This window comes from Lathamus discolor, chromosome 8, assembly GCF_037157495.1.
Source record: "Lathamus discolor isolate bLatDis1 chromosome 8, bLatDis1.hap1, whole genome shotgun sequence".
NCBI classification, from domain to species: domain Eukaryota; kingdom Metazoa; phylum Chordata; class Aves; order Psittaciformes; family Psittacidae; genus Lathamus; species Lathamus discolor.
Genome location: NC_088891.1, coordinates 22,169,420 through 22,196,793, shown reverse-complemented (window position 1 = coordinate 22,196,793; position 27,374 = coordinate 22,169,420). Strand labels below are relative to the sequence as shown.

Below are 27,374 nucleotides of genomic sequence, written 5' to 3'. Positions count from 1 at the left end.
CTGGGATTCTATGATAAGTGTTCAAGAACAGTCTAAATAGGGATGGAGTAGAAATGCCCCCTCTGTTATTCAGGATGCAGCAGACTCTCTGCCTCCTGCTCTCTCTGCCCAGCTCCTCATCTCTCAGCTTTTTTTGCTCCTTCTGTGTGCTAATTTAAAACCACTTTGTGGAGCTCTCACTGCTGCGCAGATTGATACCACCTTTCTTTCCCAGTCTCTCCTTCCCCTATAGAAAATAACCTTGCGAGGGTTTCAATTTCCAGAGAGACAGAAGTAAAAATAATGTGGAGAATATGAACTTCAATTTAATGTCTCTGAAGCTCAATACACTCAAAGTGGGATGTCAGATTTCTGCCATGTAATTCTGCCTGGGATGCTTCCGAGCTGGGTCTGGACTTGCCTGCAAGGAAAGATTTTGTTCGCTAATTCTTCTTGCAGAAGTTATTTGTACAATGTCCAGTGGGTGCGGAGTGAGTGGGAAACCTCAAGGAAAACCACAGCTCATTTACAGCTTAGATGAACACTGAAAAAGTCAAAAACAAGATGTGTGATATTTCAATTTTTTTTTTATAAACAACTGTTGTTGCCTGTGGACGAATGAATGTAACAGAGGGATTTAATCTTTGTAAACAAGAGACAAATGCATCAAAACAGACCCCCACGCATATGGCGGGACTTTAAATTTGACCTGGCTTTGGAGAAGCAGTGAAGAGGCTGAACAACTTAACCACTATGAAGAGGTTTATTGGCACCAGGAGCTCTGTAAAGGGACAAATGGGGGGGCTGAGGCATTGCTCTTTGTATTTGTTTCTTACAAGAGCTATCAGTTTTGAGCATGCATTTGCCTGCCCAGGTGGTTAGCTGCAGGGCCTGGGAGTGCCTGAGCTGTGTTTCTGAAGCAATACAGCTCAGTCTCTCCAAGGCTTTATTGGTCACCTCTCTGGGAGATGCTTTGGTCAATGCCAAGGTGTCAAAGCATAATTGAACACAGAAAAAACAAAATGGACCTTGCTTTAAGGCAGTATCTCCACCTTGGTCTGTTCTGTTTGTCCATTATTAGCTCAGCATTATCAAGGTTTTAGATGTGTTTATTTTGCATACTTATGGAAAGTTCTTTCTTTGTCTGGTGAAATATTTCTTCATCTTTAGGTACATTTGGAGGATTTGCTAATAGTGCCTGCTTCACAGGTCTGTCACTACTCATATTAGCCCTATATGGACAAGAGCTGCTCTTTGACAAGGAATAGGACACCCCATGTGTCCTATGCTGCCATCAGCTCCTGGACACCAGTAGTGGAGGAATCACACTCTGAAGAGACTCACACCTGAGAGTGTTGACCTATTTGCCACGGCGAGCACCCATTCTGTCAAGCCCACCATAGCACCAAGGGACAGAATGGTGGTTGAGGTGGAGATACAGGGATCTGTGGGCTATAAACTAGATCTGTGGATTGGAAGGGAGTAGGACTGCTTTAAAGAGTAGACTTGAAGCCTGTTGAAGGAGTTAGGAGGTGTGTGGGCAAGGTGAGCCTACTGGGATTACCCACCTGGATTTCCAGAGGTATTTGGCAAAGTCTCTCAGGAAGGGCTCTTAAAGAAGGGAAGCAGCCAAGGAATAGGATGTGAGGCCCTTACAGGGAGAAATCATTTGCTAAAAGTTAAGGAACAAAACGTAGGAGGCAAAAAGCTGTGCAGCAGAAACCACTAGGGAGCTGTGCAGGGGCTGCCTTCAGCATACTCAACAATAATCGGCAAATACTGAAGTTTGCTGCCGATACAAAGGGTTGTGTGGATGAAGGCCAGCTGTGGAAAGAGAGTGGGCAATAAAAAAGATGAAATTCAAATGTACATAAATATAAAATGGTGCACAGGGGGAAAAAACAATTTTAACCCTATTTATAAAACAACGGGTACTGCGTTAAGTGTTACCATCTGGAACATTGGGGCTGGAACAGACTGTGCTATGAAAATGTCAGTTCAGTGGTCAGTAGCCATCGAGAAAATAAATTGTGTGCAAGAATTACTAGGGGAAAACAGAGCAAACCAATCACTGCTTCCTCCAGCTGGAGGCATCTGGGAAAACTAATGGCACAAACTGAGGACCACTGGAGCTTTGAGGCCGCTTTGGGTGAGAAGGGACTGTTCCTGCAGGGTGTGGATCTGTGCAGGGCTGCAAAGAGGTGGCTGCAGGCTGCTCTCACCCAGCTCTAAAAGGTTAATCCTACTGGGAGAGGGGATGGTCAGCTCTGTGGAGTATGCTCTGCCACAAGGACATGCCCATTTTTCACAAGCCTGGTGTTTTCTGAGTCATCCCTGTCCTTCCCTGCCTCCATCATGAGGCCTTCACAGGAAGCTGGTGGCCAACAGGCTGACCTCCTGCACCACTTGCGGAAGCCGGAGTGGTGACCTTTGCAGCAAAATCAATTTCTGCAATAGAATTTGTAATGCCTGTTTTGATAGATAAGCTGGGAAATTCCTTTGGTGGCTGGGAACAGTTGCGGAAGTGAGCCGCTGCTGAGCTGGAGAGAGCAAGCAGAGGAGGAGCTCTGCAGTGACAGTTCCTGCTCTGGATGCTGATTGTCTCAGTGGGCTCCAGACCAGAGGTGTCAGCTCAGCAGGCTCCAGCCTCCTCTACCACCAAGGGCTGTCCCCTCACTTCATGGCTGATGGGGGTGCAGGCAGTGAGGGGAAAGTAGAGGCGGAAAATCTATCACAAGGCTGGTGACCGGGAGTTGCAGTTGAGGTTGTGGTGATTCTCTCAGGCGGGTCCAGGTGCCAGTTACTTTTCCCAGATTAGGAACATCACCTCTTACAGATTAAAACATCCAGAGGAAACCTGCTGTCTTTTTGTAAGCAAGGCCACTTGTGTTGCCACCACCTCTCAGGCTGCATTTGCTCAGACTCAGGGTGACAAGGGAGGGGACAGCTCTCTTGCTTTCCCAGGAAGGGAGGAATTTGGACACTGTGCAATCAGCCCACTCCAGTCCCGTATGACTGAGATGTAGTCCTTATTCCCAGGTGCAGGAAAACACTGTCTGGATGGATCCCACTCATCCATGTCTGTGCAGGGGCTGCTCAGCACCACGACATGTTTACTGGTAAACTCACTCAGCTATAATGACACCACTGAAGAAGGTGAACTGCGCTGAGCCTCCTGCTCAGGATCTGTCTGTGTCTGCAGCTGGTTTGTAATGAGGCTTCTGCAGAGGATGGAGTAAGTGTTCTCAAAGCCCTGCCTGCATTACAGCCAGGCAGTTTCCTTTAGCACCAACACTGTTGCACAGTCCCTTTCACAAGCTGTATTTTACCATAGAAGCCTCACTGGCTGCCCTGAATCATGCTCCCACTTCCAGCCTCCACCAAGTCCCTGATCAGCTAGTCCATTATTCTTCCCAGGCTTGAAATCAGGGTTATGGTCTTGGATTTCCCACACATGCCCTGTCTGGCCAAGCCTCCATACTCAGCAATTAATCTAGCATTCTTTCAGGAGCCCCCTGATTTCCTCTTCTCACACTCGTCCGAACATGCCTTGAAGTCCCTCATCAGTACCACAGAGATCAGAAATAGCTGTTCCTCCTCTCCCACCCTGATGGAGGTAAGGCATGCAGCCTGCAGCTGCCAGGTGAACAAGAGGGAAGCCGTGTGTCGGTTTGGTTGTGTATCTAATTAAAATGAGATCAGCACAAAAGCCTTCACCCCATTTGAAATGCTGTGCTGATCGCCACTGTCCCCTGTCCCTGGAGCTGCCTGCTCCCAGCCAGTTAATCTCCAAGGAGCATTGTGCTGCCCTGCAGGAACCAGACTTAACCCCTGTCACGCTTTGGTAGGTGCTGTAATTGCCCAAAGCTCTTTTCTCTCTCCTCTCTGTAATTGGTATCACTTTATCCCTGCCTTCATCCTCCATAATCCTACAGGTAACCCATTGTCTCACTTTTTCCTGCTCCTGGCTGCTGGTGTGCAGGGATGCAATGGCTACAGCAAGCCCCAGGACAGACCCAGCCCTGACACAGCACTGTTCAGCCACCTTGAGTGAAGCCCTGGCATTTCGGGGAGAAAAGCAGTGGACAAGTTGTTTGCATGTGCAGTGGAGGCAGCAGCTGCAAAGCACCAGTGGAGGAATGCAGCTCAGCTTCCCAGATAACACCCCTTCCCCAGCCTGAGAAGAAATCACTCTTCTATGCTGGTGCTGGGCAGTACCAGGCTCCTCCTTCATGGGCCTCACATGTCCTCCTCCTGCCCTGACAACATCCCAAGGCTTCTCCAGACACTCCAGATTCCCAAAACTTTTGCACCATGAGTGAATTTAAAAGGTTAGGAAAAAAAGTTTGAGATCATGTCAGTCCATTTCAAGCCATGTTTTATCAGTACATAGTGACAGTGCAGAACATTGGAGGGGGGACCACGGTCTGCAAGAGAAAATAGAGAAGTGTGTGTGCACATGTGTGTGTGTGCACATGTATGTGTGTGTCACACATGCAGTTGAAGCACTGGCTGCAGCAGCAGCCTGCAATTACCCCAACCTTCTGCAGAGACTGGGCCCTGGGCCTCCAGACATTAGCCTCCTCTCACTCCCTGTCCATGGGAATGTGTGCAGCCTGCAGCTGCCAGCTGAAAAAGAGACCAACTCCATGTCAGTTCTGCTTGCGTGTCTAGCTCAACATCAGATCCAGGTGGAATCATGGGCATCATTCCAGGCAGCCCAACCAGACACAAGTGAAACCATCTCACAAGGCTTGTGAGGATTAAAATGGGACATCAGAGCCCAGGCAGTGCTCAGAGCCACCTAGCACCACCAGGACATAGGGCCTCAGGGCTCCTCTCTCAGCTGACCTGATGGAGGAGATGAACGATGCAAGCAGGAGGGTCAGGCCTGCGGTGCTGCAAATGCAACATCCATGGTTGGTCTTCGTATTCACACCCCCCATGCAGTACATGGGGAGCACCCAAACGGGCCATCTCCTTAGGAGGTGAGCAAAGACTTGGCCCAGCACTGCCCTGCTCAGCAGTACTCCTGCTGAACATGTTCAGGGGAAGAGTGTGGTGAGAAAGTGAAGTGAGATTCCATGTTGCATCCCAGACCCTCCAGCACACGTAGACACAAGGTGAGCAGAGGCAACTACCTCCCTCGTCAGTGGCAGACCAACTAGAAAGCAGTTATCTCCTGGTCGGCCAGGTCTATCCTCATGGCACACCCCCCAGACAGTAAGGAAGCACATGCCAACCAGCCAGGTAGGCACCAAGGGGACACACACACCATCTGGAAGGATGCACCTCTAACACAGGAGTACATTTTCATTGTTTTCCTCCCCATAGCATTAGAGCTGTGTTTGCAGTCTGGACTCTAACCCCCTGCTCTTGAGGGGGAACGAATCTTCTCTAGCCCTCTTCTCGTGAACAGCAGTAAATGCTGAGGACACTGCTAATACATCTTCCCTGTGCCAGTTCCCAAAAGGACTGGGTCACCTCAGGCACAGACCCCTCCACCCACCAGCACGTCCTTGTAGAGTTATGAAGCTGGAAACTTGGCAGAACCAGGCAGGGCCCTGAGGACACTGACAGGCCTTAATGGGTTTCACCGGGGACCTCCACCCCCTATTTAAGCTCAGCCCTGGGTGTTTAGTACATCATTAACCCGTGTATAGAAGCATTGGCTTCCAGCACAGCAGGGCCTGGCTGGAGACTGGCTTGACCTGCCTCTGAATTGTGTCTGACCCTGTGTGGTCACAGTTGGCACTTGTTGTACCCCCACTAGACCTTGTCCTGATCTGCAGCTTTTCCTGGGACCTGTTCATCATCATGAATGTGCTTGATGCCCTGGACTTCCTCTGAACGTGGTGACCATCTCTGAGACTGCTCTGCTTGCCTCAGGTACTGTGGCTGATGAGAGCTGCCTTGCTGGCCATTGCTGATCCCGGTCAGCCCCCAACCCTTCAGAACTTCTGCTTCCTGAGAGTGGTCTGTGTATACAACACAAATGGAGGTAATTTTAAGCCCAGCTTGCTGTGTGAGATCTCTGGGTGCTCTTACACCTTTTTTCTCTGCCATTTCAGACACACAGGCTTTTCCCACAGCAGTCTGAGAGTACCCTACAAGTATGGAACCTGGAGAAGACTGAAAGTCCCTGTGGGCTGCAGGCAGGTGACAAGAAGAAACAGCACAACCTGTGTCTCAGAGCCCTCTGATCAAATGCTCCCAGTTTTACATGGATTTCATTTCATTTGAGCCCATGGGATATGTAGTCTATGTCCCAGGCCCCCACTGCGTCTGTCCATGGCATGGCTGTGCACAGTTCCATTCAAGCTGTTGCTGGGAATGCACAGCTCCACCCCATTAATGGAAAGGGAGGAACTGTTCTTCCCTGTGAGGCTGGTGGGAAACTGGCACAGGGTGCCCAGAGAAGCTGTGGCTGCCCCATCCCTGGCAGTGCTCAAGGCCAGGTTGGACACAGGGGCTTGGAGCAAGCTGCTCCAGTGGAAGGGGTCCCTGCCCGTGGCAGGGGTTGGAGCTGGGTGAGCTTTAAGGTCCCTTCAACCCAAACCATTCTATGATAGTAATTCTATAGTTATAGAAGTACTACTTTAGTTATAGAAGATCTGATGTCCCTTGCACATCTCACAAACGCCTCTGGCTGTAGAAGGATGAAGAAGGAAGCTCTTCTGTAGGGCACCACTGCAAATGGCAGTGGACATGGACAAGGCTGAAGTACTCCATGCCTCCTTTGCCTGTTTTCACCAACAAGGTCTCCAGCCTGTGTCCCCGGGTTCAAAGAGAAGCGGGAGCAGTAGACAAGGCTCAGGGTGGTTGTTACAGGGAGAGTTTGGCCCACAACACCTGTGAGCCCTGAGCACCCGTGTCCAAGTGCGCCATGGGTGTTGGCTGGTGTTCTCGTGAGGCCAGTTGTAACACCATGGAACACTTTGCCATGCAGAGAAATGGGAGGTAATGGGGAGCCGGCAGCCTGGCCACCTCCTGCGACGGAACCATGGATTTGTGAGCACACGCAGGGCAGCCACAGCGCTCACTTGGGCGGTGGGGCTGGCACCGTGTCCGGGGCTCGGGATGGGGGGTAAACAGCGCCGAGAGCCACCCCCCCGGCGGCTGAGGGCGCCTGAGGGGAGGGCGGGACGGCGCCGGCGGGCGGAGCCTGTCCCCGCGCTCTATAAGGGTGGGCGGCGGCGGGTCCCGTTGGGGTGGCCATGGCGGGTCCGCGCTGCCTCCTGCTGCTGCTGTGCGGCGCCGCGCTGGGGCGCGCGGTGCACCTGGACTTCGCCGAGCACCGCAGCCAGGCGGCCAAGATCAAGGTCAACCCCCGCGGGAGCCTCTGGGCCACAGGTACCGCGGGGGGGCGCGGCACGGGCGCGCGGCGTACGGAGCCCTCCGAGCGCCTCTGTGCCGCTGCCCGCAGGGAGCCCCGTGCTGCCTTCGGGACCCCGCAGCGGGACGGGGGGAGCCTAGAGGGGTGGGGCGGGCGGGAGAAAGCGAGCTCCTCGCGTGTCTCTGGGGAACACGTCCGGCGCTGCTGCAGTCCCAGGGGTCCCGGCGCAGGAGGGGGAAGTTTCCCAAATGTCCCGTGTGGAACGAGGGCCTGGGGTTTCTGGGGTTCTCACTTCGATGCGTTGGCTAATTCAGTAGGTTTGCTCGGTGCTACTTGTTGCCGTGTGCCAGTGTGAGGTAGCAGGTAGCAGCTTCTCCAGAGCCGCTCTCCCCCTGTGCTTGTGCAGACACCCAGGTGTGTTTATTGCAGGTCACTTCATGGGGAAGAAGAGTGTCACAGGCTCCCCTCACCTGGAGCCACCAGAGGAGCCTGCAGTGCCCATGGTCTTTGGTCCTTCTCTCAGAGCCTTGCTGGAGGACATGATGGAACTGCTTACCCGCGAGCTCTTGAAAATCCTCTTGCAGGAGAGACTTTTGTATGAGAATCAAGGAAAATACGACCTCACTGACCAGGTGAATACTGGCTAGGAGGGAACAGGATGCTCAGAACAGGGAGGTGGTGCAGATCTTAATCTGCAGCAGCCAGCTTTGCTGGGAGCGTCTGAGCTGCTAGAGGTGTATTTCCCCCCTTTCTATTCTTGTTAACCCTCCTTAAACCTCTTCTTAACACCAGTCATAAAGGGACCGAAAAGTCTCCCTAGGCTTGTGCCTAGCTGGACAGTGGCTAGTAGTGCCAAAGGTGTGAGGATGAGCAAGAGATCCTGCAATGGAGCTGTAGCAGTGGTGATCTCTAGCTCAGGGTTTGTTAATAAACTGCTGGGTCTTCCTTGGGCAGATGCAGACTAGGACGGCTGGCCACTGTGGCTGTGAAGAAAGGTCCCCTTTTCTAGTCACTCTAGAGACTGGGAGATTCTTCTTTCCCTCTATTTCTTTAGAGAGGCCAAGAGGGACATAGCTCCATATGTGAAGGGAAAGGAATCTGTCATGCAAAGAGGTCTTGGGTTCCTGATACCCCCACTTCCCCACCTTGGCTCTGTGTTGCTGTGGTCAGGATCCCTCAGTACTGAGCAGCACATAGCTTTGTGAGCTTGCCTGGCAGAGAGGAGGTGTGTGTTAGTTGTGCTGCTGCAGAGTGGGTCTCAGGGAGCAGGCAGGAGCTCCGGTAGTCCCGCTGTGCATCAGCAGATCCTCAGTTTTGGTGTGGCTTTTGCCTAATAGCTCACACAACTCCTAATGGAAAACCTGCCCCTGGGAGCACTGCACACACACAGACCCTCACACAAGATGGAATTGCTCGCTCTTTGTGGCGCGGCTGTTGGTCACCTCATGCATGCTTCCTTGGTGTCTCGCTCTTTCTAGTCACTGCAGGAAGTAACTGAGCACCTAAAAGGGATGGAATCCTCTTAAGTGGGTCCTACATTCGCTGTTTCACTGAGCTGCTGTACTCTAGGAGCTATTCATTAACACTGCACATGGGTAAAACTACTTCTGTTATCCAGGTGTAGACAGTGCTGGCTCCTCTCTGCTTTTTTGGGAAGGCACAGCTGGAGCACAGTTGCAGGGTTGTAAGCCCAAGTGGCACTGATTGTTCAAGTGCCTTCTTGACTTGGTTTAAGTAGACTAAGGTAAACTGAGGCTTTCCAAGAGTGCTTTCTCCCATTAGGATACAGCAGAGCATGAGCTGAAGACACCAGCCTTAAAATGCTGTGTGCTGTGACTGCTGTGCTGCTGTGGCTTTTGCTGCTTGGATGCAGCTGAAAGGGGAGAGAGGGCTATGAAAGTCCTGGACCCTTCTCCATCCTCCCTGGGGAGCTTTTGAGGAGAAGGGTTTTTCCTGTGTTACCTGCCCAAGATGATGAAAGGGCTGGTGGATGTGCCACTCTGCCTTGTCCACTAAGATGTTTGTGAGCATGTGGTGTGAGTTTGGTAAGTGGTCCCTGTGGCTCTCCTCTGTGTATGCAAGTCCTGTTGTTACTGCTCACAGTGCAGACATGTTTCAGTGGAGGCTGCCTCCAGCACTGGTGCTGTACCTTAGGTAGCTGGCTGGGTGCTGGTGCCTTCCAGCACTCACTGCTAGGGCTCAAAGGCAGGTCCTGGTCAGGGGTAGCACCCAGCACTGATATCAGCCTTTGGCATATGTGTGCTGGGTGTCAAAGCTTGTCACTTTGAAATTGAAGTGATTTCATCACTGCCCTCCTTGATGGGAGATGGAATTCTCTGAACACGTGTGGCATCGCAGCTTAGGTGCCTGATGTGCAGCTGCCTCATATGCCTCACCTTCTCCCAGCCTCTTGTTTTCCTTGGCCAATGCCCTGCTGTGCTCATCCTTGTGGTGGCTCTGGAGAACTTATTGGGTGATAGTTCTGGTTCTGCCCTTCTGAGCACCTCATGAAACTCGGCTCCTGCCTTCCTGCTCCTTTCTGCACCACCCATTCCCCAGGGCATCCTTGCTTCTGAGCTACTGGTTGATATTATAGGACTGCTTCTCCTGGTGTTTTGAGTGCTGTCTGTGTTCTGCTTTTTGATGGGACCTAATTTTTCTTGCTTCTGTGAGTGACACAGTGCTAATGCAAATTCCTGCCATCCTGGCAATTTTTCCCCTCAGTGTGACTTGTTGGACATGTGGGGCCAGCATCCAGTCTGTGCTTGAACTGGTCTGTGTACTGTGTTCACCACCTGCCTGATAAGCCTGTTTAATAGCTCTGCTCTGTTAAAGTCTGTCTGCCCCCAGCTCAGGATCTGTCACTTGCATCTCAACTCAATTTAGAAAAGCAAAGATGCTTCTCCCTTCCTTGGGCCCCCATGGTCAGCAAGGCAGGAATGAATGTGCTGTCCAAGTGCTGCTCTGCTGCTGCAGCACTGAGGATCAAAGGAACTTTTGTTGAAAAACCAAGTGGGCTTTTCCTTTTCTGAGGGTGTCACTGATCATTCACGAGTGGGTTTCTGCATTCTGTGGGGTGCTTCTAGGCATGAAATAAACCCCAGGGCTTGGTCTTTTTCCTTGCTCTCCCTTCACATGGGTTAGTCCTGCTTGTTGCCCTTCAGTTTTGTCTCAGGATATTTCCCATGCCTTTGCAAGACAGGAGTCCACATGCTGGTCCATGCTTGCAATGACAGAAGTCACACAGAGCAGAAGGGGTTTGCAAACTGGGGTTTCTGTTTTGCCCATTTAACCATATGTGGCAGGCAGGGCTCAATTCTCAGTTCTCAGTGTGCTGGGGCTTCATGGTGTCTCCCTGTTGCTACGTGTGACCAGGATTTGGCTGGCAGAGGAGGATTGTCCCCATGCTTTGTCACTTTCTTGAGTGTATGGCAGTATTTCTGTAGGAGGTTGGGTGAGACCATGTGTAGAGTAGAATAGTTCTTTGGGTGTTGGGAGAACCCCTCTGTGTGAAGGTGCTGCCCTGCACAGCTCTGGGACGTCTGGGCAGTACTCAATCCCAGAAAATCCCTCTGTAACAATTCCTTGCTGTGGTTTGTGTCTCTCTTTGCCTTCTGTGCTGAATCGGGCCCTGAGACTGCTCTTGTTCCTGAAGCCCAGCCTCACTGGGTTGGTGAAGTTTGCCTCCGATGTCTGTCAGCTGTAGTCCAGCTGGTGGAGCACAGAACGGGAGGCAGGAGCCAGGCGTCTGTCTCCTACCCTTTCCTTCTCATGTGGTGTCCCAAGCCACCCCTGATGAAAGTGGTCCAGTATGGGACATTTGTCTGATCTTCTGCCCCGTGGAACCAACAGATGAGATGCGTATAAACTGTGTGTGAGTGTTCTCACCCTTGTGCCTTTTCTTGTAGGAGACAGGGCTTTTAACAAAGGTGCTGGAGAAGTATTTTTCAAGCTAAGGAAATACAGCCGTGGAGGATGAGGTCTGCAGCTTGGCCATGCATGGCACACAGAGGAGAGCATCATGCTTGTGGGTCACTGTAGCAACATCACTTTTTATTTATTCTCTCTGTAATACTGTTTCTAGTGAGTGCTTGTGTGAAAAGCGGAGCCTCCCTGTATATTGCCTGTGTGTTTTCTGCATTCCTCATGTCTGCACCCCTGGGAATAAAGCTAGTGCTTTGCACAAACTGGCTCCGATCTTTCCATGGGTGTGGGAAGGTGGGAATGCTTGTTGCAGGGAGCATGGGGAGAGGGAGCAGCTCGGTGGGTGATGGAGGGAAGCTCCTAGCTCTCAGCAGCCAGGAGGGGGATGGATTCAGTCCCTGCAGTCTCTGCTCACTGAAGGAGACTCTAACTACTGCATGACAAAATTACAAGCTTGGATGAGCTGATTCCACCACTCACTGCTGGAGCATCCTTATGGCCCTCTTTGCTGGAAAGATTATCAGCATTACGAAAAGCATCTTGGTCATGGCATTACTGGGATTTCTGGTTCAAGCAGTGTCCCTTCCTTGGGAGACCCCAGGGTTTACTAGGGGCTTGTTGGCCTTGGCTTGCTCCTTGAGCATTCTGCTGTCCCTCGTGTGCTGATCACTAAACACTCGACCTGTTTATGTGCGTGGTTTGGGAAGGCTGCACCTTCACCCTGTGCATGTAGTTAAGCATTCACAGGAGCAGAGGTAGAGTTTGGTGGGTAAAACTCGTATGTCTTACAACTTGATTGCCCTAAACATTGCCTGCAAGACCTGATGCTACCCATCAAATGCCCAAGTGCTAGGGCCTTTCATCCTTCAGGAGAGCAGGACCAAGCTAGTTTTCCAGGAGGCATGGTTCAGATCATGCCAAGCATGATCTCTGCCTCACTGGAGCAGTTGCACAGCAACAGCCCTCAGGGAGAGTATCACCTTGCTGCCCCTTGGAGCCCTCCCAGGTTCTCCAACCTGCTGCTGAATAGCTAACCTCTAGCATCACAGCAGCCTCTGTTACCTTTTTATATCCTTTGTGGTCTGTGACCTACCAGCTTCACTACAAGAGGTGTCCCACTGTCCTGCAGTCACTTGAGCCCAGGACTGCAGAACCCTTCCTCCAACTGTTTTGCCCAGGCTTGCTGTTGTGTGCTGGGATGTGGGTGACCCCCAGCTCGCCTTTCATTAGCTGTAGCAAAGCCTTGGCTTAAAACTAGTCATAAGCAAGAAAAGCAGTGACATAAAATATTGTGCTTGACACTGGAGCAGACCAGATGCCCTTCAGCCAGCAGTGTGATGGACTGACAGCCTAATGGCATTCCTGTCATGCTGTCATGCGATGGGGCCACCAGCTCACATCCCGCCCAGGCAAGCTTATGGGAGGGCAAGCAGGTTTCTGACCATCACAGGAGAAACCTGCCATGAGATACCTGAATGAGATCCTCATTCTCCCACTCACCTAGCAAAAGCCTGTCTGTCTGTCCCCCGTGTCCTCCCATCACTTGTGGGTTGAGCTAAAGATGGGGGGTCACTGGGTAATTACTGTCATGCGCAAAACAGACTCAACTTGAGGAATTAATTTATTGTCAGTGAATATGCCATAATTATTTGAGCACTGATTCAGGTTTTTGGAAGCAAACAAAACCCAAAGAATTTTCACACCTCTCCTCCCCTTTGACAGTCTCAACATTGCCCCAGCACCACTCCTCCTCCTGCAGGTTACATGCAGTCACCCTGGTGAAGGAACAGGCAATGGCAGGGGATGCAGTCAGGCCACAGTAGGTTCCTCTTTCCTGCTCCTTTCTTCTTGCTGTTTTCCTGTGACTGCTCAGCACACATCTTCCTTTGGGGGTGTACCTGTTCTGTCACGGCTGTCCTGGGTTTAGCAGTAATTCTTCTCCTTCTTAGTAGCTGGTGCAACACTGTGTTTTTGATTTTTGGCCTGGGAACAGTGTTGATAACACCGATATTTTCAGTTGCTGCTCAGATGTTTGGTCTGGCCAAGGACTTTCTGAGCCTCATGCTCTGCCAGGGAGGAGGGGAAGCAGGGAGGAAGCAGAGACAGGACACCTGACCCAAACTAGCCAGAGGTATTCCATACCACAGTACATCATGCCCAGGATGTAACCAAGAGTTACCCAGAAGGGCTGGGACTGCAGGGTTGGACGAGGTATCCGTCGGTGCTTGGCTGGGAGGAGTGGGGCGAGTTATTGGTCGGCTGCTGTTGAGGTGTTGTATTCTTTCCTCTTGTTATTTCCTTTATCATTATTATTATTGGTGGTAGCAGCAGTGGTTTGTGTTATACCTTAGTTACTGAACTGTTCTTATCTCAACCCGTGGGAGTTGCATTCTTTTCGATTCTCCTCTCCTTCCCTCCAGGAGCAGGGTGAGGGCAAGAAGGCGGGGGAGTGAGTGAACAAGCTTTGTGGTTGGGTTTAAACCACAACATGGGCTTACCCACAGGCTCCAGCATGGAACCTTCATGGGCAGCAGTCCGTTTGTGGAGTGCCTGCTTCACCATGGAGCCCTGCTCCATTCTCCTCTGAACTGCTATGTAGACAGCTGGAGCAATGTTAGCCCCTCAGCCATGTGTTACTGAGAAGCAAGGTACCCAGCACCTGCCTTGAGCACCAACCTAGAAGCACAGGCTAACTCAGGCTGGAGAGGACCTCAGCAGCGGTCCAGCCATCTGCTTAAAGCAGGGGTTCAGCTCTGGGGTCAGACCAGGTTACTCAGGGCTTTGTCCCATCAGGTCTTGAAACCTCCAGGTATGAAGTCTGGGTGACCTGCTCCACTGCTTAACTACTCGGTGTTTCTTGTTCTCCCACACAGTCTCACGTTCTCACGTTCTCCCACAGTCAAGCAACCACTCGAGCCCGAACCCACCAATCCCTCTTCAATTTAAATTACAAACTGAGAGGAACAGAACAACTTCTGAGGGGTGCCATGGTCTGGCAATTTGCCTGTTCTGCCCTGGCATCTGTCAGCACAATGTTCCATCGCTCACCAGGTCACACATGTTCTTTGGGGATTTCCAGGAGCAGAGCTGGGGAAAGGAGCAAATTCTGCGGTATGTTTTTTGTTTTGGTTTGGTTTTCAGCTTTTTTTTTCACCCAGTTCTGCTGCTGTAGTTCGAGGCTCCTCTGTGCTGCTGCGTGGACACCAGAACTTGCTCGCAGCAGTTTGTTGCTTCTGCACAGCACCATCAGAGATGCGGTGAGGCCACTGACTCGACTGAGGTAGCACAGAGCACGCAGCACAGATCCTCAGCGATAGTGACAGTTCAGAGCATGGATCGGTGCTCCTTGCTGCTCTCCCAGACTTCCCCACAGCCTGTGGCCATGGTATGACCCCAGGGGTGGGAAAAAGGTGTAAAGTGACATATTAGAAATGGAGACAAGGCGCCTTCATGGCATTAGTTTCTGTTTACTTGTCAGACTGTCTCCTGAGGAGGAGCTGGCTCAGAGGGATGTCTGTGAAAGGCCACTGCCACCACTTGGTGTCATTGCTGACCCAGGCTTAGTGAAGTTCTTCCTGTCATTCATTTGCACAGAACTGGTTGTCCCACTGTGTCCTCAGCAAAGACATCAGACTCCATGCTGGTGTGCTCCTTCCTCTGAGGTGTCTTGAGACCTCTGCTCCATAGGCGACCAGGAAAGCAGGCAGTGAAGGAGGGCAAGAAAGAGGCAGAAAGGAAATTAGGTTGTTATCAGGAAACAAAACAAAGGTCCCCTATGTGACCCTGCTCAGGAGGATATTTGTACAGCGTGTGTGCACCGAATGCTGCTGCTTGAGGCTAGAGAACTGCAAAGCCTTTTTTATGGTCTTTCTTTGCAGCACTTTGTCCTGGCAGATATGACGTGTTAGTCCTCAATGCATGAAAGCAGTTCTAGGGCAGTAGGGACACAACCAGCCATGGAGCTGGGTGAGAGCCCTCCTGTGATAGGACCTTCTACACAGGGCTCCAAAAACCATCAGGGAGAGGAGGTCTTAACACAATCTCACTTCAATTTTTTATTAGTTATGATGCAATTTTAACTGATCCGTGGGTAGGCTCCACAACTCGTTAAAGTTGTAAAGTAGGTATGCCTTTATTCAGCCCTGAGGCGCATGGGGGATCGCTCCTCCAAAGGCATGTGCACCTCAGCATTGTTCTCCTTCATATTTATCCTCTAAACTATTACGTATTTATGAGGTTACACAACAGACCTATGCATATTCATGACCTATCCCCGCTTCATATTACAATGAGGTAAAAGGTCCTTGCTTGTGTAGGGTCTCCTGGTGGTCATGGGCAGGGGTCTCAAGGCGAAGTAAACGAGTCTTCCCTGAACTTTTCATCTCTAGTCGTTGCCCATGTTCCCTGGTGATTTAGTCACTGTCCAAACCGCAAAGCTGATTTCAGCCGGTTTAGGGGTCCAGAGAACAGGAGTTCCTGTTCCTTCCTCTTATCAATAGCCTTGGTCCTCCCACCCTGTTCCAGCAAGCACCGTAAGTGTTGAGCATGCATTTGTTGAGTAAGTACCAGTAAGCAGTAACATTGTTAAGCAAACAGCTTAACCCTAACCCCCCTATACATCGGTTAACCCTTCGCATCAGTCCCCCCTTTTCTATAAAGTTAATAAATTCTTTTGCTAATACATAGATTCTTCTTTTAGCCAGCTCCTGCGAAAGGTATCTTTCAGGGCTTTACCATGTGCGTTTGACAAAAAAGTCAAAATCGCCACTTGTCGCAGCTTCCTCCAATTCCACATAAATAACATAATGGGTAACACAAAGCTAACACTAATATTAAAAGAACAATAGTGGGGTGACACAACATATTTAGAATGCCAGTTGCAGTGGGTGACCATCTGAAAAGTACATCCCACCAGTGGTGACTTGTATCTTGTCTTAGCCTTTGCAAGACTCTGCTTATTTCTTCCGTATCATGATGAATGGTAATTAAAGTTTTCTTTCCACTTTTCTGGACCTCTTTCAAAATGTTAATTAGGCTTTGATGCTTTATTAATTGCCTTACCAACTTAGGGTTCATCCCAGTGGTTGTAGGTGGTAATTTGTGGTACATTGTGTAATTAGACTTTAATCAATTGGTGGGATACAACTGGTGCTAAATACGAAAAGTCACACCCAGTGATATCAACAAAATTATAAATACAGAGATTAGAACTATTCTTAACAGCTACAGTTTCATCATTATCTATCTTTATAAAAGCACAAGCAGTTCTTAAGCACACACAGCCTTGGCCAGTATATACAAGTACAGTGCTTTGAGTATTGTCTGGATGGACTTCAAAATGACTGGATGCCTTGTTCTGTATCGAGGCATATGTCCTTAGCATCGACTGCGTTTCTTCTCGAGCTTTCACAGTTCTAGTTGGAAAGGCTTCTGGCCAACCTGAAAAGGTATCCGTTACTACCAACAAATATCTATACCCCCTTTTCTTGGCAGTTCTGTAAAGTCAATCTGCCATTGCTGTCCTGGTCCATTGCCCCTCCCAGTTTGACCCATTCTGGGTTTAGGATTATTTTGGGGTTTGTTTGGAGGCAGAGATCACATTGGTGGGTTATCTGTTGGATAGTAGCATACAAATTGCTAGCTATTATTTTGCTTGTCAAATATTTATATAAGGCATCTACTCCCCAGTGCATTTTTTTGATGCTCATTCCTTATTAGTGACCATAACAGAGAGGAGGGGACAATTATTCTTCCCTGTGCTGTGCTGGCCCACCCCTCCTCATTGGATATTCCTTCTTGGTCTGTGATTAATTTTTGGTCATCGTTGCTGTAATTTGGCTTACCTTCTAGGGAAATTTTCCCATCAGGAATTAAAGCTCCTTCAGTTGTTATCTCACCTTTTGCCACTTCTTTTGCCTCTCTATCCATCAGTTCATTTCCTTCTTCTAATTCTGAGCTCACCTTCTGGTGTGCCTTGATGTGCATGATCGCTACCTTCTCAGGAAGTTGGACCACTTCCAACAGTCTCACTGTTTCTTGTGCATGTTTGATGTTTTTCCCTTGCGAGTTCAACAGTCCTCTTTCTTTCCAAATGGCTCCATGTGCATGTACAACCCCAAGTGCATATCTTGAATCTGTATAGATCTTTATATTCTTCGCTTTTGCTATTTTTAAGGCTCTAGTAAGAGCAATCAGCTCCACTTTTTGTGCAGAGGTGTTCGTAGGCAAAGGTCCAGACTCTATTACCTCTCTGCAGGTGGTAACTGCATATCCACCATGTCGTTTTCCACTGACGACATAGCTGCTCCCATCAGTAAACCAGGTTTCTGCATCGTCTAAAGGGGTATCTTTCAGATCCGAACAACTGGAATATGTGGCCTCAATAGTCTCCAGGCAATCGCGGTGTACTGATTTTCCTTCGTTTTTGCTGAGGAAAGAAGCTGGGTTGACAATGTTAGTTACCACTATCTCCACATCATCTTGTTCCATCATAATGGCTTGATATTTCAGAAACCTTTGTGGAGAAAGCCAGTGCCCACCTTTCACTTTCAGCACTGCAGACACTGTATCGGACACCAGCACAGTCATTTTCTGGCCCAAGCCGAATTTGCGTGCTTTTTGGATATTTAGTACAACTGCTGCAATGGCCCTGAGGCATCCAAGCCATCCTTCGGCTGCTGTGTCTAACTGCTTACAAAAATAAGCAACTGCTCATCGGTATGGACTCAAGTCCTGTGCTAGTATCCCTAAGGCAATTCCTTGTTTCTCATGGGAGAAAAGAAAGTGGTTTACTTGCGTCTGTGTGTCCTAAGGCTGGTGCCAACATCAAGGTGTTTTTTTAATTGGTGGAAGGCTCAAGTGGCTTCCTTTGTCCACTGAAGATTCTTGTTGTCTTTTACGATTAGTGCATATAAAAGCTTAACAATTAGTCCATGATTGTAGATCCACAATCTACACCGTCCTGTCATACCGTCCAGGCCACACAAGCCTCTTCTGTCTGGGTAGCTATTAGGATGTCATCTACGTACTGCAATAACATCACTTCTTCCGGTGGAGCTTCCCAGGACTCTTAAGTCTTTTGAAAGTTGTTCTCCAAACTGGGTGGGTCTGTTCTTAAATCCCTGCGGCAACACCGTCCACATGAGCTGGGTTTTGCACCCACTCTTAGGGCTTTCTCATTCAAATGCAAAGATTTTCTGGCTGGCTTCGTGGAGAGGGAGGCAAAAGAAAGCATCCTTCAAATCTAGAATGGTAAACCAAGTTAGCTCTGGTGTTAAGCATGTTAGCAAAGTGTATGGATTTATTACTACACGGTAAAGATCCTCAGTTATTTTGTTAACAGCCCATAAGTCCTGTACCACCTGGTATGGCCCATCAGGTTTACGAACAGGTAAAATAGTTAAAATCAGATTGGCACTCTTTTAGCAGTCCTAGCTGTAGGAAGTTTTCAATCATTGGGCAAATTCCTTCCCTATCTTCCCTTTTCAAGGGGTATTGTTTAATCCTGACTGTCTGTTTTCCCTCCTTGAGCTTAATTTGTATTGGGGGTGCATTTTTGGCTTTTCCAGGTACATTTGTGGCCCATACTCCTGGGAATACCTGATCCAGTATATCTTCCCTGACTTCCCCCTCAACGTGATTAGTGATAAAAACTAAGCTTAATATCTCTATATACTGTTGGTTGTTTACTTTTAAAGTGATCTCACCTCCTTTGAAAGTAATGGTCGCTCCCAAGTATTCTAACAAATCTCTCCCCAAAAGAGCTTTTGGGGAGTTAGGCATATACAAAAACTTATGGATGCCCCATTGTTTTCCCAATTGATATTTTAATGGTTTACAAAAATAAGCCTTTTCACTTTGGCCAGTCGCTCCTTTTACCATAATATAATCATCCCCCAAAGGCATTAAAGTTTTGTTTAAAACCGAATAGGTTGCACCCGTATCAACTAAAAATTCCACTTCCTTTTTCTTTCTTTCTGTCCCCTAGCTTCATTATAACCAGTGGATCTGCTAGGGAAGATTCCCCTGGTCCCCGTCAGTCTAGTTCCAATTCAGTCGCCGGAGCCACCCCATGGCACTCCCCCCTCAGGGCAGTCTCACTTCCAGCATCCAAACTCCCCATAGCACACACACCGATCCGGTTCCACAGAAGGAGGAGCCCACTCCCCCACGTCTGTCCGACGTTCCTCCTCCGCCAGTTTCAAAGCAAGCAGCGCAGCCGTGGCTACAGCACGACCCAGCTTTTTCTTTTCTACCTGTCCCCAATTCCTATACGCTCTCCATGCTTCCTCCTTCACTCCCGTCCACATTTATTCAACAGCCCCTCAGTCCTGTCTGTCAACATGTCTGTTCCCACTTACTGGTCTGCCCCAGCAGCCATCCCACGCTCAAACACAGGAGCTGCGCGAGCTCCCCTCCTTTCCCCCTTGGTTTTCCTTTTTTTTTTCTTTCCTCACAGTTGCCCACCCTGCTCTGCAGGGGTTACAGATGCCTGCCTCTGCAACAGCACTTCTGCTTTAACCCTTTCTTAACTCTGAATGTGAATCTGCCGCTTTTTGCCAGTGACAGCAATCTCTTCCTCCTTACCAATATCTGATAGGACAGGTACAGAGGGTGTTCCTGTCGGAGGTACTTGTGATACATAATTTTCCTACCTATCTTCCTGATTATTGTTTTTTAACTTTAAACACCATTCCCCCAATATCACAACCTGAACAACATCTCTCCATCTTAACTTTCAGTTTTTGCCTGTCCTTTTCCAAAGCCAAAATTAAGGAATCTGGTGGCACTACATTAATTTTGCATTCAGTCTGTCACTTCGGGTGGTTTCTTAAAGTGAAAAGCGTATCTGCATACTTTACTTCATCCCATTTCCCTTGCTGCCTCAAAACAACATTAATTGTAACAATGTATTATAGTTCAGAGTTCCGTTTTTAGGCCATTTTTCCTGATCTTCCGAAGTATATAAAGGCCACCATTGGTTACAATATTTTGCCAATGTTTTCTTGTTTACCTAGCCCCCAGGAGACCGTCACAGTTCTTTCCAATGTGCCAAAATGTAACCCAGTGGGCTTTTCTTCAGAATTCTCTTGCTTTGACCGGCTTCCGTTTCAAACAATCATCTTTTACGAATCTCTATACCCTCTCTCTCTCAGTGCTCCTTGGATGCAATTATAAAAATAATATGAGAGCACCTACACACAGGTTTTATGATATTCCCTGAGATTCAATAAAATAATATCTCTGAGTTCTGGAGATCAACTCCCCTGTTGTTAGATCATAGCTTCGGTTCCAGCAAAATTTATACTGTCCTAGTATCCATGGCAGGTTCCACTGTTCAAAAGTTATTATGCACCCATATGTGAGGCTATAATTCTCTGAGTGTAAAGTCCAGGTCTCGAGAATAGGACCACAAATTTTAGAGGTTATACTTCTCTTATACAGCCACTGGGGCGCAGAGAGGGAACTCTTCTTAACCCCCCGACTGGCCACAGTTTACTTTTGTCTACTCCTCCCCCACCACTTAAACACTGTAATCTTTAACACTAGCGACAGGCATATACACAAGAACAAATAGACACAAGACAAATATGCTTCATAGCTATGCTACCTCTCAGTCACACAAAACACTTAGACACAACACAAAACAAATACACTTTGTCTGTCTCCTGCCGCTCTCCTCACAGAGAACACTGAACCCTGGATCAGGACTCCACACTCGCTTTGTCGCTATCCCACGTCTCAGCCACACAAAACACTTTCACCCCCACACGGGATCCCACAGACACACTCCACACAGTGGTTCCGCTTACCCTTATCTGGCTTCCTACACAGTCATTAGCAGGTCCGTCCTGGCTCCCAAAACCTGGGATGCAGCAGAGACCCCAGACTCACCTGGTCCACGGTCGCTCTATCGGCTGATGAGCCCTTGGACTCACCCGATACACCCCAGGATCGCTAGTGACTGCTCTATTGGTCGACAAGTCCCCAGTCCTGGACTCGCCTGGTCCACGGCCGCTCTATCGGCCGACGAGTCCTTGAAATAACCCAATCCACCCTCAGTATCGCTAGCAGCAGCTCTACCTGTCAACGAGTCCCCAACCTACTGCTTGCAAGCCCTACCTGCCAAGGGGAACTACGCTGTGCGCCAGACGTCTCTGCGCGCCTTACCAGCGGCCCCCGGCCACGCATACAACTTATAGGCCTCCTAAAGTACAAATCTAAATTCCAAGCATACCGTTTCTCCGCAGCCGGCACAGGTTGTTGTCTGTCCCAGCAGTGAGTGGACGAGAAGCAGAGCTCCTCCAGGCAAGCAGCCTGGAGCCCCTAGGATGTCCACCCCTCACCCGATCCTGCAGCCAAACAGAGGTCTCCTGCCTGGTTTGCCAAACTGATCTGCGGGTAGACTCCACAACTCGTTAAAGTTGTAAAGTAGGTATGCCTTTATTCAGCGCTGAGGCGCATGGGGGATCGCTCCTCCAAAGGCATGTGCACCTCAGCATTGTTCTCCTTCATATTTATCCTCTAAATTATTACATATTCATGAGGATACACAACACGCCTATACATATTCATGACCTACCCCCCCCCCCCCCCCCCCGCTTCATATTATAATGAGGTAAAAGGTCCTTGCTTGTGTAGGGTCTCCTGGTGGTCATGGGCGGGGGTCTCAAGATGAAGTAAACGAGTCTTCCCTGAACTTTTCATCTCTAGTCGTTGCGCATGTTCCCTGGTGATTTAGTCACTGTCCAAACCGCAAAGCTGATTTCAGCCGGTTTAGGGGTCCAGAGAACAGGAGTTCCTGTTCCTTCCTCTTATCAATAGCCTTGATCCTCCCACCCTGTTCCAGCAAGCACCATAAGTGTTGAGCATGCATTTGTTGAGTAAGTGCCAGTAAGCAGTAACATTGTTAAGCAAGCAGCTTAACCCTAACCCCCCTGTACATCGGTTAACCCTTCACGTCATAACTTTTGTATGGTGCTGAGAACCAGCCAAGAATAACGTGTTAATATACAAAGTAGTTCTTCAAGCTCATGGTGTATAAATTATAATGAGCAGGACATTGTACTGGGAAATTGCTTTGCACTGGTAACAGGCTGCTGTGCTCCCAGAAAGGAAGGTGACATAAGCTGAGTCCACCTGCCAGCCCTTGGACTCCTGGTACAATGCTGAGGTTTTACTAGGACTGTGGAGCTGGCAGAAGTTCTGGGTAATTGATGGCTTTTAGAAAGCACATGGGGGTCAGAACTGCTACACTGTGGTGTTCTCCTTGTGTGGGAAGACAATCAAAGTGGTAATTCAGGCAAGTCCCGTTTTGATGGACACAGTAAAACCCCTTCCTACACCATGTAGGATCTAGAAAGAGTAAACTTGGGGCATTCCTTTCTTTCCGTTTCCAGTTATCAGTGTGCCTATGGTTGTGGCATCCTCTATCCTCTGCTGTGCAGGAAAAATTTTGCCTCCAGGAGGAAATTGGTACCTGTTCCAGGCATTTTCAAACCAAAACCTATTGCACAAACTGCCCAGGGTGGTGGCACTGACCAGGGAGCCACCAGCCTCCAGCACTCCCTCAGGAAGCAGCTCCAGGCTGTCCATGCTGCTAGTGTGGAGGGCAGCAATCTGGCCCAGGACATGGATGCAAACACCATGGGAAGGGAAGGGGTAAGATAGCTGCCAGCAGGGCAGGAGGACTTGTGGGAATACATACATGGGACTTGGGCCAAGGTGGACTCTGTTCCCCTTTCCTGATAAGATACCTATGACAGTGCTGAACCTCAAAGACCATGTCCTTTCATGGAGGGCCATCTTCTCAGCTTCCTCATCAGGCATGTGCCCTTTCTCCAGAAGGAAGGGAGCAGACGCTCTGAAAGGCTTTAAGGAACCAGCTGGGAGGTCTGTGAGACTACGGTAGGAGGAACAGGGCCACTAGATTTGTATAAGTGCTAGTGCAAGGTCCTCTGAAGGTCTCTAGTTCAACCTCTCACTCACACCAGGACTGTCACCAACTGCAAGACATTATCCCGAGGAAATGGTTGGTAGGACAGGACCACTGGGCAGGAAGAGCTCTGCACCCTAATCCACAAGCCTTTGTGATACCTGAAGCTGGTGGAGGACATGCACGGGAGACCTCCACCATAGTGTTTGTCCTCCTGCTTCAAGTCTTCAAGCTCATCCCAGCGGTGGGAGTCCAAGTCAAAGTAGAGGGACTCTGAGTTTGTAATAGGTCCTTGGAGGGCTCTGGGACAGCAAGGGGTTCTTGCAAGACCTAAACCAGTTGGAAGGTGATTCCACAAACCCTACAAAAATGTGTGGTGGTTCCAGCTGGACTGAACTATTTGTTGCACATAAGCTAAGGCAAGGCCACCTCTTCTTGCAGGCTATCTTCACTCCATGGATTATTATTTTAATATTAAGCAAGCAGTGGGTTGTGGTTTATCTGAAACTACCTGAGAGGAGGTTGTAGTGAGGTGGGGTTGGTCTCTTCTCCCAAGTAACAAGTGACAGGACAAGAGGAAACGGCCCCAAGCTGCACCAGGGGAGGTTTAGATGGAAATTAGGAACAATTCCTTCCCCAGAGGGTGCTCAGGCATTGGAACAGGCTGCTCAGGGCAGTGCTGGAGTCACTGCCCCTGCAAGTGTTCACACACCATGGAGACGAGGCCCTCAGTGACATGGGTCAGTGGTGGCCTTGGCCGTACTGGGGAACAGTTGGACTGGATGAGCTTAAAGGTCTTTTCCAATCTGGTTGATTCCATGATTCTATGATCTTACGATACCTCCGCCCACACACTACACACCAGCCCTCGAGCCTTTCCACTGGTTTTCAGACCCATGCATTATTCCTTACTGCACCATCTGCTTTTGGCACTTTCACCTGGATGGAAAAAACAGGTACTCAAATGATCTTCTTCCCACAGCCAGGATACAGGGTGCAAAATGCTTGTGTGTGCTCACACACTGCATTGCAGTCCAAGGTGGGGTAGCGTTGCTTTGTGCATTGATTTCAAGGCTGGCAGGGAGACACTAGAGATAGGAGTTCCATGGAAATATGTGTATCATTTTAATTAAGCCTCTAACAACAGGGATTACAAGAGAAAGCTTTTCTTGCAGCTTGTGACCAAGCAGTGCATCATCAACAAGCCCTGGCAAAGCCTGGAAAAGTTCAACTCGATGATAGTTACGTCAAAGTGGCAAGAATGGCTGTTATCTGTGCAGACAGGTTCCCCAGGCTGGAGTGGCAAAATCCCTCGTGAGATGTGGCCCAACACTCATGCCAGGGCAGCAGAGCTCTGCCACACAAGTGGGGCCCTCAAACTGAGTCTGGGAGCCAGCCTTGGAGCTGACAACACCATTTGCTCTTTAGTGGAGAGGCAACATCTCTAACATAGATGCAAGATAGGCAGTGATGTCCTCCCCCTCTCCTGCATTCTCCCAGAGTATCAGGGCCCTTGCTCAGGCTCCTCCCTATATCCCTCTGCTCTAGCAGCTGTTGCAGAGCTGCAATGCTGGGATCGGGGCGGGCTGGAAGGGGCCGGGCACTTGGGGTCTGTGAAACAAGAGAAAAGTGATGGGCCTGCTGCCCCTCAACCAGATTGGGCAATCCCAGCAAAGGTACAACACTTGGGAAGGAACAGGGACCAGCACATCAGGGGGTCCCTTTCCCTGGCACAGGCAGGTGTTTGGCTCCCGTTGGTGCCCAGGGGGTCAAACATGGGGTCTCTGGGCAGGATGGAGATATTCATAAGGGCAATGGGGCAGCTGGGTTTCTGTCCTCTGGATCTCTGACAGCATGTGGAAAGCTGCAACAGCACTGGCAGTAGCTGAAAGCTGTTTATGGCAGGGAGCAAAGATGATCAAGCAGCTCCAAGTAAGATGGTCTTCCTGGCATGTGCCTCTATAGGTCCAGGCCATAGGAGACTTGTTTCTCTCCTACATGATGGCTCTTGGAAGGGGCAGAGGTCTGATCACACAACACAGCTTCTGGATGAGGATTTCCTCAAAGTGTTGCTGACGCCTCTCCTCTTCCAGTTCCCACTAGGACGATGGGTGGCTCCTGCTGAGCTCTGCATCCATGTCCTGGCAGCCTTCTCTGTTGACCTTGAGTTGCCTCCGTGATGAGATATGAAACCCAGCTCACTGGGCAGTGTAGTGGGCAGCAACACCTTCCCCTTCTCTCAGAATCTGTAAGTAACTTCCAAGGAGAGCTGGAAAAATAGATCCTTCTTGCAAATATATCTAGAGCCAAGTCACAAACGCAGCACTGTGAACTTCTCTGCTCCTCCATCTTTCCTCCTGTTCCTCCCTTCAAGCTGTTTCATTATTGGTCATTCAGCTGTTACAAAGAATCCCAGGCAAGGATATGCATCCAAGTGTCTGGATGGGACATTGGATGGGCTTCATCAAGCAGAGCCTCATCATGATCCAGCAGCAGCATCCACCACACTGTGGACCAGGCTAGAAGTGTGAAAAGGACAGCCCCATTGGCTGTCCATGGACACAAACACCATGTCTGTCCCACCGGGACCAATGGGTCAGGCAGAAATCCTCTGAGCAAATGGTGGCTTCTTGGGACTCCTGCTCCATCCCCCAAATTGCCTCCCTGCCCAGGCGTGTCCCCATGCTTTCCCCGCCTTGGTTCCTGGCACCATGAGTTATGGTGGCTGATCCAACACTACGTGGTTGCTTGTGCAAGAGGTGATGGGTGCTGCTCCCCTTGTCCCCACCTCCCTCAGATGACCTGGATTGGGTGACTTATCCCTAATCGCCCCTTCCATCGCTCACAAACGAGTGAGGCAGAAGCTGCCTGATAAAACCCCTGTTACCATCATGACATCAGGCTTTCTGTAGAACCTCTTCATGGACGCAGAGTGCTTAGTGAGGGGTAAATCCAAAAATTTTCCCACACTTAACCAGCCCACAACCCCATCAGCACCCCAGGGAAGTGGAGCATCCCACCACCCCTGTCACACACTGTTTCCATCACTGCTGGGGACAGATGAGAGAACCAGAGCAGTCCATGGGCTCCCCCAGTGTCCTTGCCTAAAGATGCTGTGTTGCAGGATACATCCTTTAGAGGAGGGAAACTTCTCTCCTGCACTTTCATTTTTGCCAATACGTCATCTACTGAAAAGACCCATCTGTGATGCTTGTCTGAACAGCACAAACCTCCCACTTCCTTAATCCCTTCCCCAGGAAAACCCCATACACTGGTTTGGCCAAGCCAGTGCAGAGCCCTGCTGCCTCTCCCAGGTCCAGGGAGTGCAAGGAATGCTGGCCTAGCCCCTGGCCAGACCACTTCTCATCCCGCACACCACCCCACATGATACGTGGGATGAGAATCTCATTAATTAATCTCATCCTGCCAATTATCACACACCTCCTCAGTTATCCCTGACCCCTGCTGGTATTTCTATCTTTCCAAGAGATCCAAAGCACCACGTGTGTCCACTCAGTTGCCCCCAAGGATCTGTGCCATTTGCTGTGAAGTCCACATCTTCTTCTGCTTTGCAGATACTTCCATAGCTGACGCCACATCGTCAGCATCCCCTGCACCAGCAGACACCTCTACAGCACAGCTCTGCACACACTTTTCCCAGCCCCAGGGAGGGATTCAGTGTTCAGACTGGGTAGCACTAGCCTGGGACTTGAGGGGAAATAGCAAAGTCTTTGCCCAGAAATGCCTTTATTTCCTGTTTCTCATGAATTAAAACTTAGATTTACTTCCCCTTGCCAAGCACAGCTTTCCAGGGCACCTAGCCAGGCCTGCTGCTGGGATACAGAAAGAAGTACCCAGGGGACTGCAGTAACTGTGCCAGCTTTGGAGGGAAGCCCCAGATGTGGGTCAGGGGAGTGTTTCTGCTGACCTGGGATCTCTTGGCATCAATACAACCTGCTGCAGCCAACCAGAATGCCAAAGAATGAGAACAAGCCCCAAAAGCTTGAATCTTCATGATCTCCACACTGTGGCCAAGTGAGTAACTTGAGCATCTTCTGTGTAACAGGGCACTTTGACTATATGGGTCACACTGGGATCCCCTCTAGATCTGTGCCTCTCTGCTGGTCCCCTTGGCCAACCTTGTCCAGTGACTGGCAGGTCAGCCGGGACCTTCCCAGGGAATGCACCTGGTGGATGGAA

At 49.7% G+C, this 27,374-nt stretch overlaps 2 protein-coding genes across 2 annotated transcripts; one reads left to right on the top strand and one right to left on the bottom strand.

Annotated features, from left to right (window-relative positions):
- The first annotated feature begins 7,157 nt into the window (after window positions 1–7,157).
- Window positions 7,158–11,502, top strand: NMB (neuromedin B). Its single transcript, XM_065688460.1, has 3 exons — window positions 7,158–7,332; window positions 7,745–7,947; window positions 11,224–11,502. Exons 1-3 carry the CDS (start codon window positions 7,197–7,199, stop codon window positions 11,269–11,271), a joined length of 387 nt encoding a protein of 128 aa, XP_065544532.1. The 5' UTR covers window positions 7,158–7,196; the 3' UTR covers window positions 11,272–11,502.
- Window positions 11,503–15,312: 3,810 nt separating this feature from the next.
- LOC136018728 (uncharacterized) lies at window positions 15,313–18,905 on the bottom strand. Its single transcript, XM_065688253.1, has 2 exons — window positions 17,083–18,905; window positions 15,313–16,678 (listed from the first exon to the last, which is right to left on the bottom strand). The coding sequence occupies exons 1-2, from the start codon at window positions 17,825–17,827 to the stop codon at window positions 16,356–16,358; spliced, it is 1,068 nt and encodes a 355-aa protein (XP_065544325.1). The 5' UTR covers window positions 17,828–18,905; the 3' UTR covers window positions 15,313–16,355.
- Window positions 18,906–27,374: the final 8,469 nt, after the last annotated feature.

Bases quoted from the DNA above. Each gene is read 5' to 3' on its own strand.
- NMB (XM_065688460.1), top strand. From the start codon at position 7,197: ATGGCGGGTCCGCGCTGCCTCCTGCTGCTGCTGTGCGGCGCCGCGCTG. The intron at 7,333-7,744 runs GTACCGCGGGGG...TGTTTATTGCAG, and splicing joins CGGGAGCCTCTGGGCCACAG to GTCACTTCATGGGGAAGAAG. The intron at 7,948-11,223 runs GTGAATACTGGC...CTTTTCTTGTAG, and splicing joins AATACGACCTCACTGACCAG to GAGACAGGGCTTTTAACAAA.
- LOC136018728 (XM_065688253.1), bottom strand. From the start codon at position 17,827: ATGACTGTGCTGGTGTCCGATACAGTGTCTGCAGTGCTGAAAGTGAAA. The intron at 16,679-17,082 runs GTAAGCCAAATT...ATACCTTTTCAG, and splicing joins TGGGAAAATTTCCCTAGAAG to GTTGGCCAGAAGCCTTTCCA.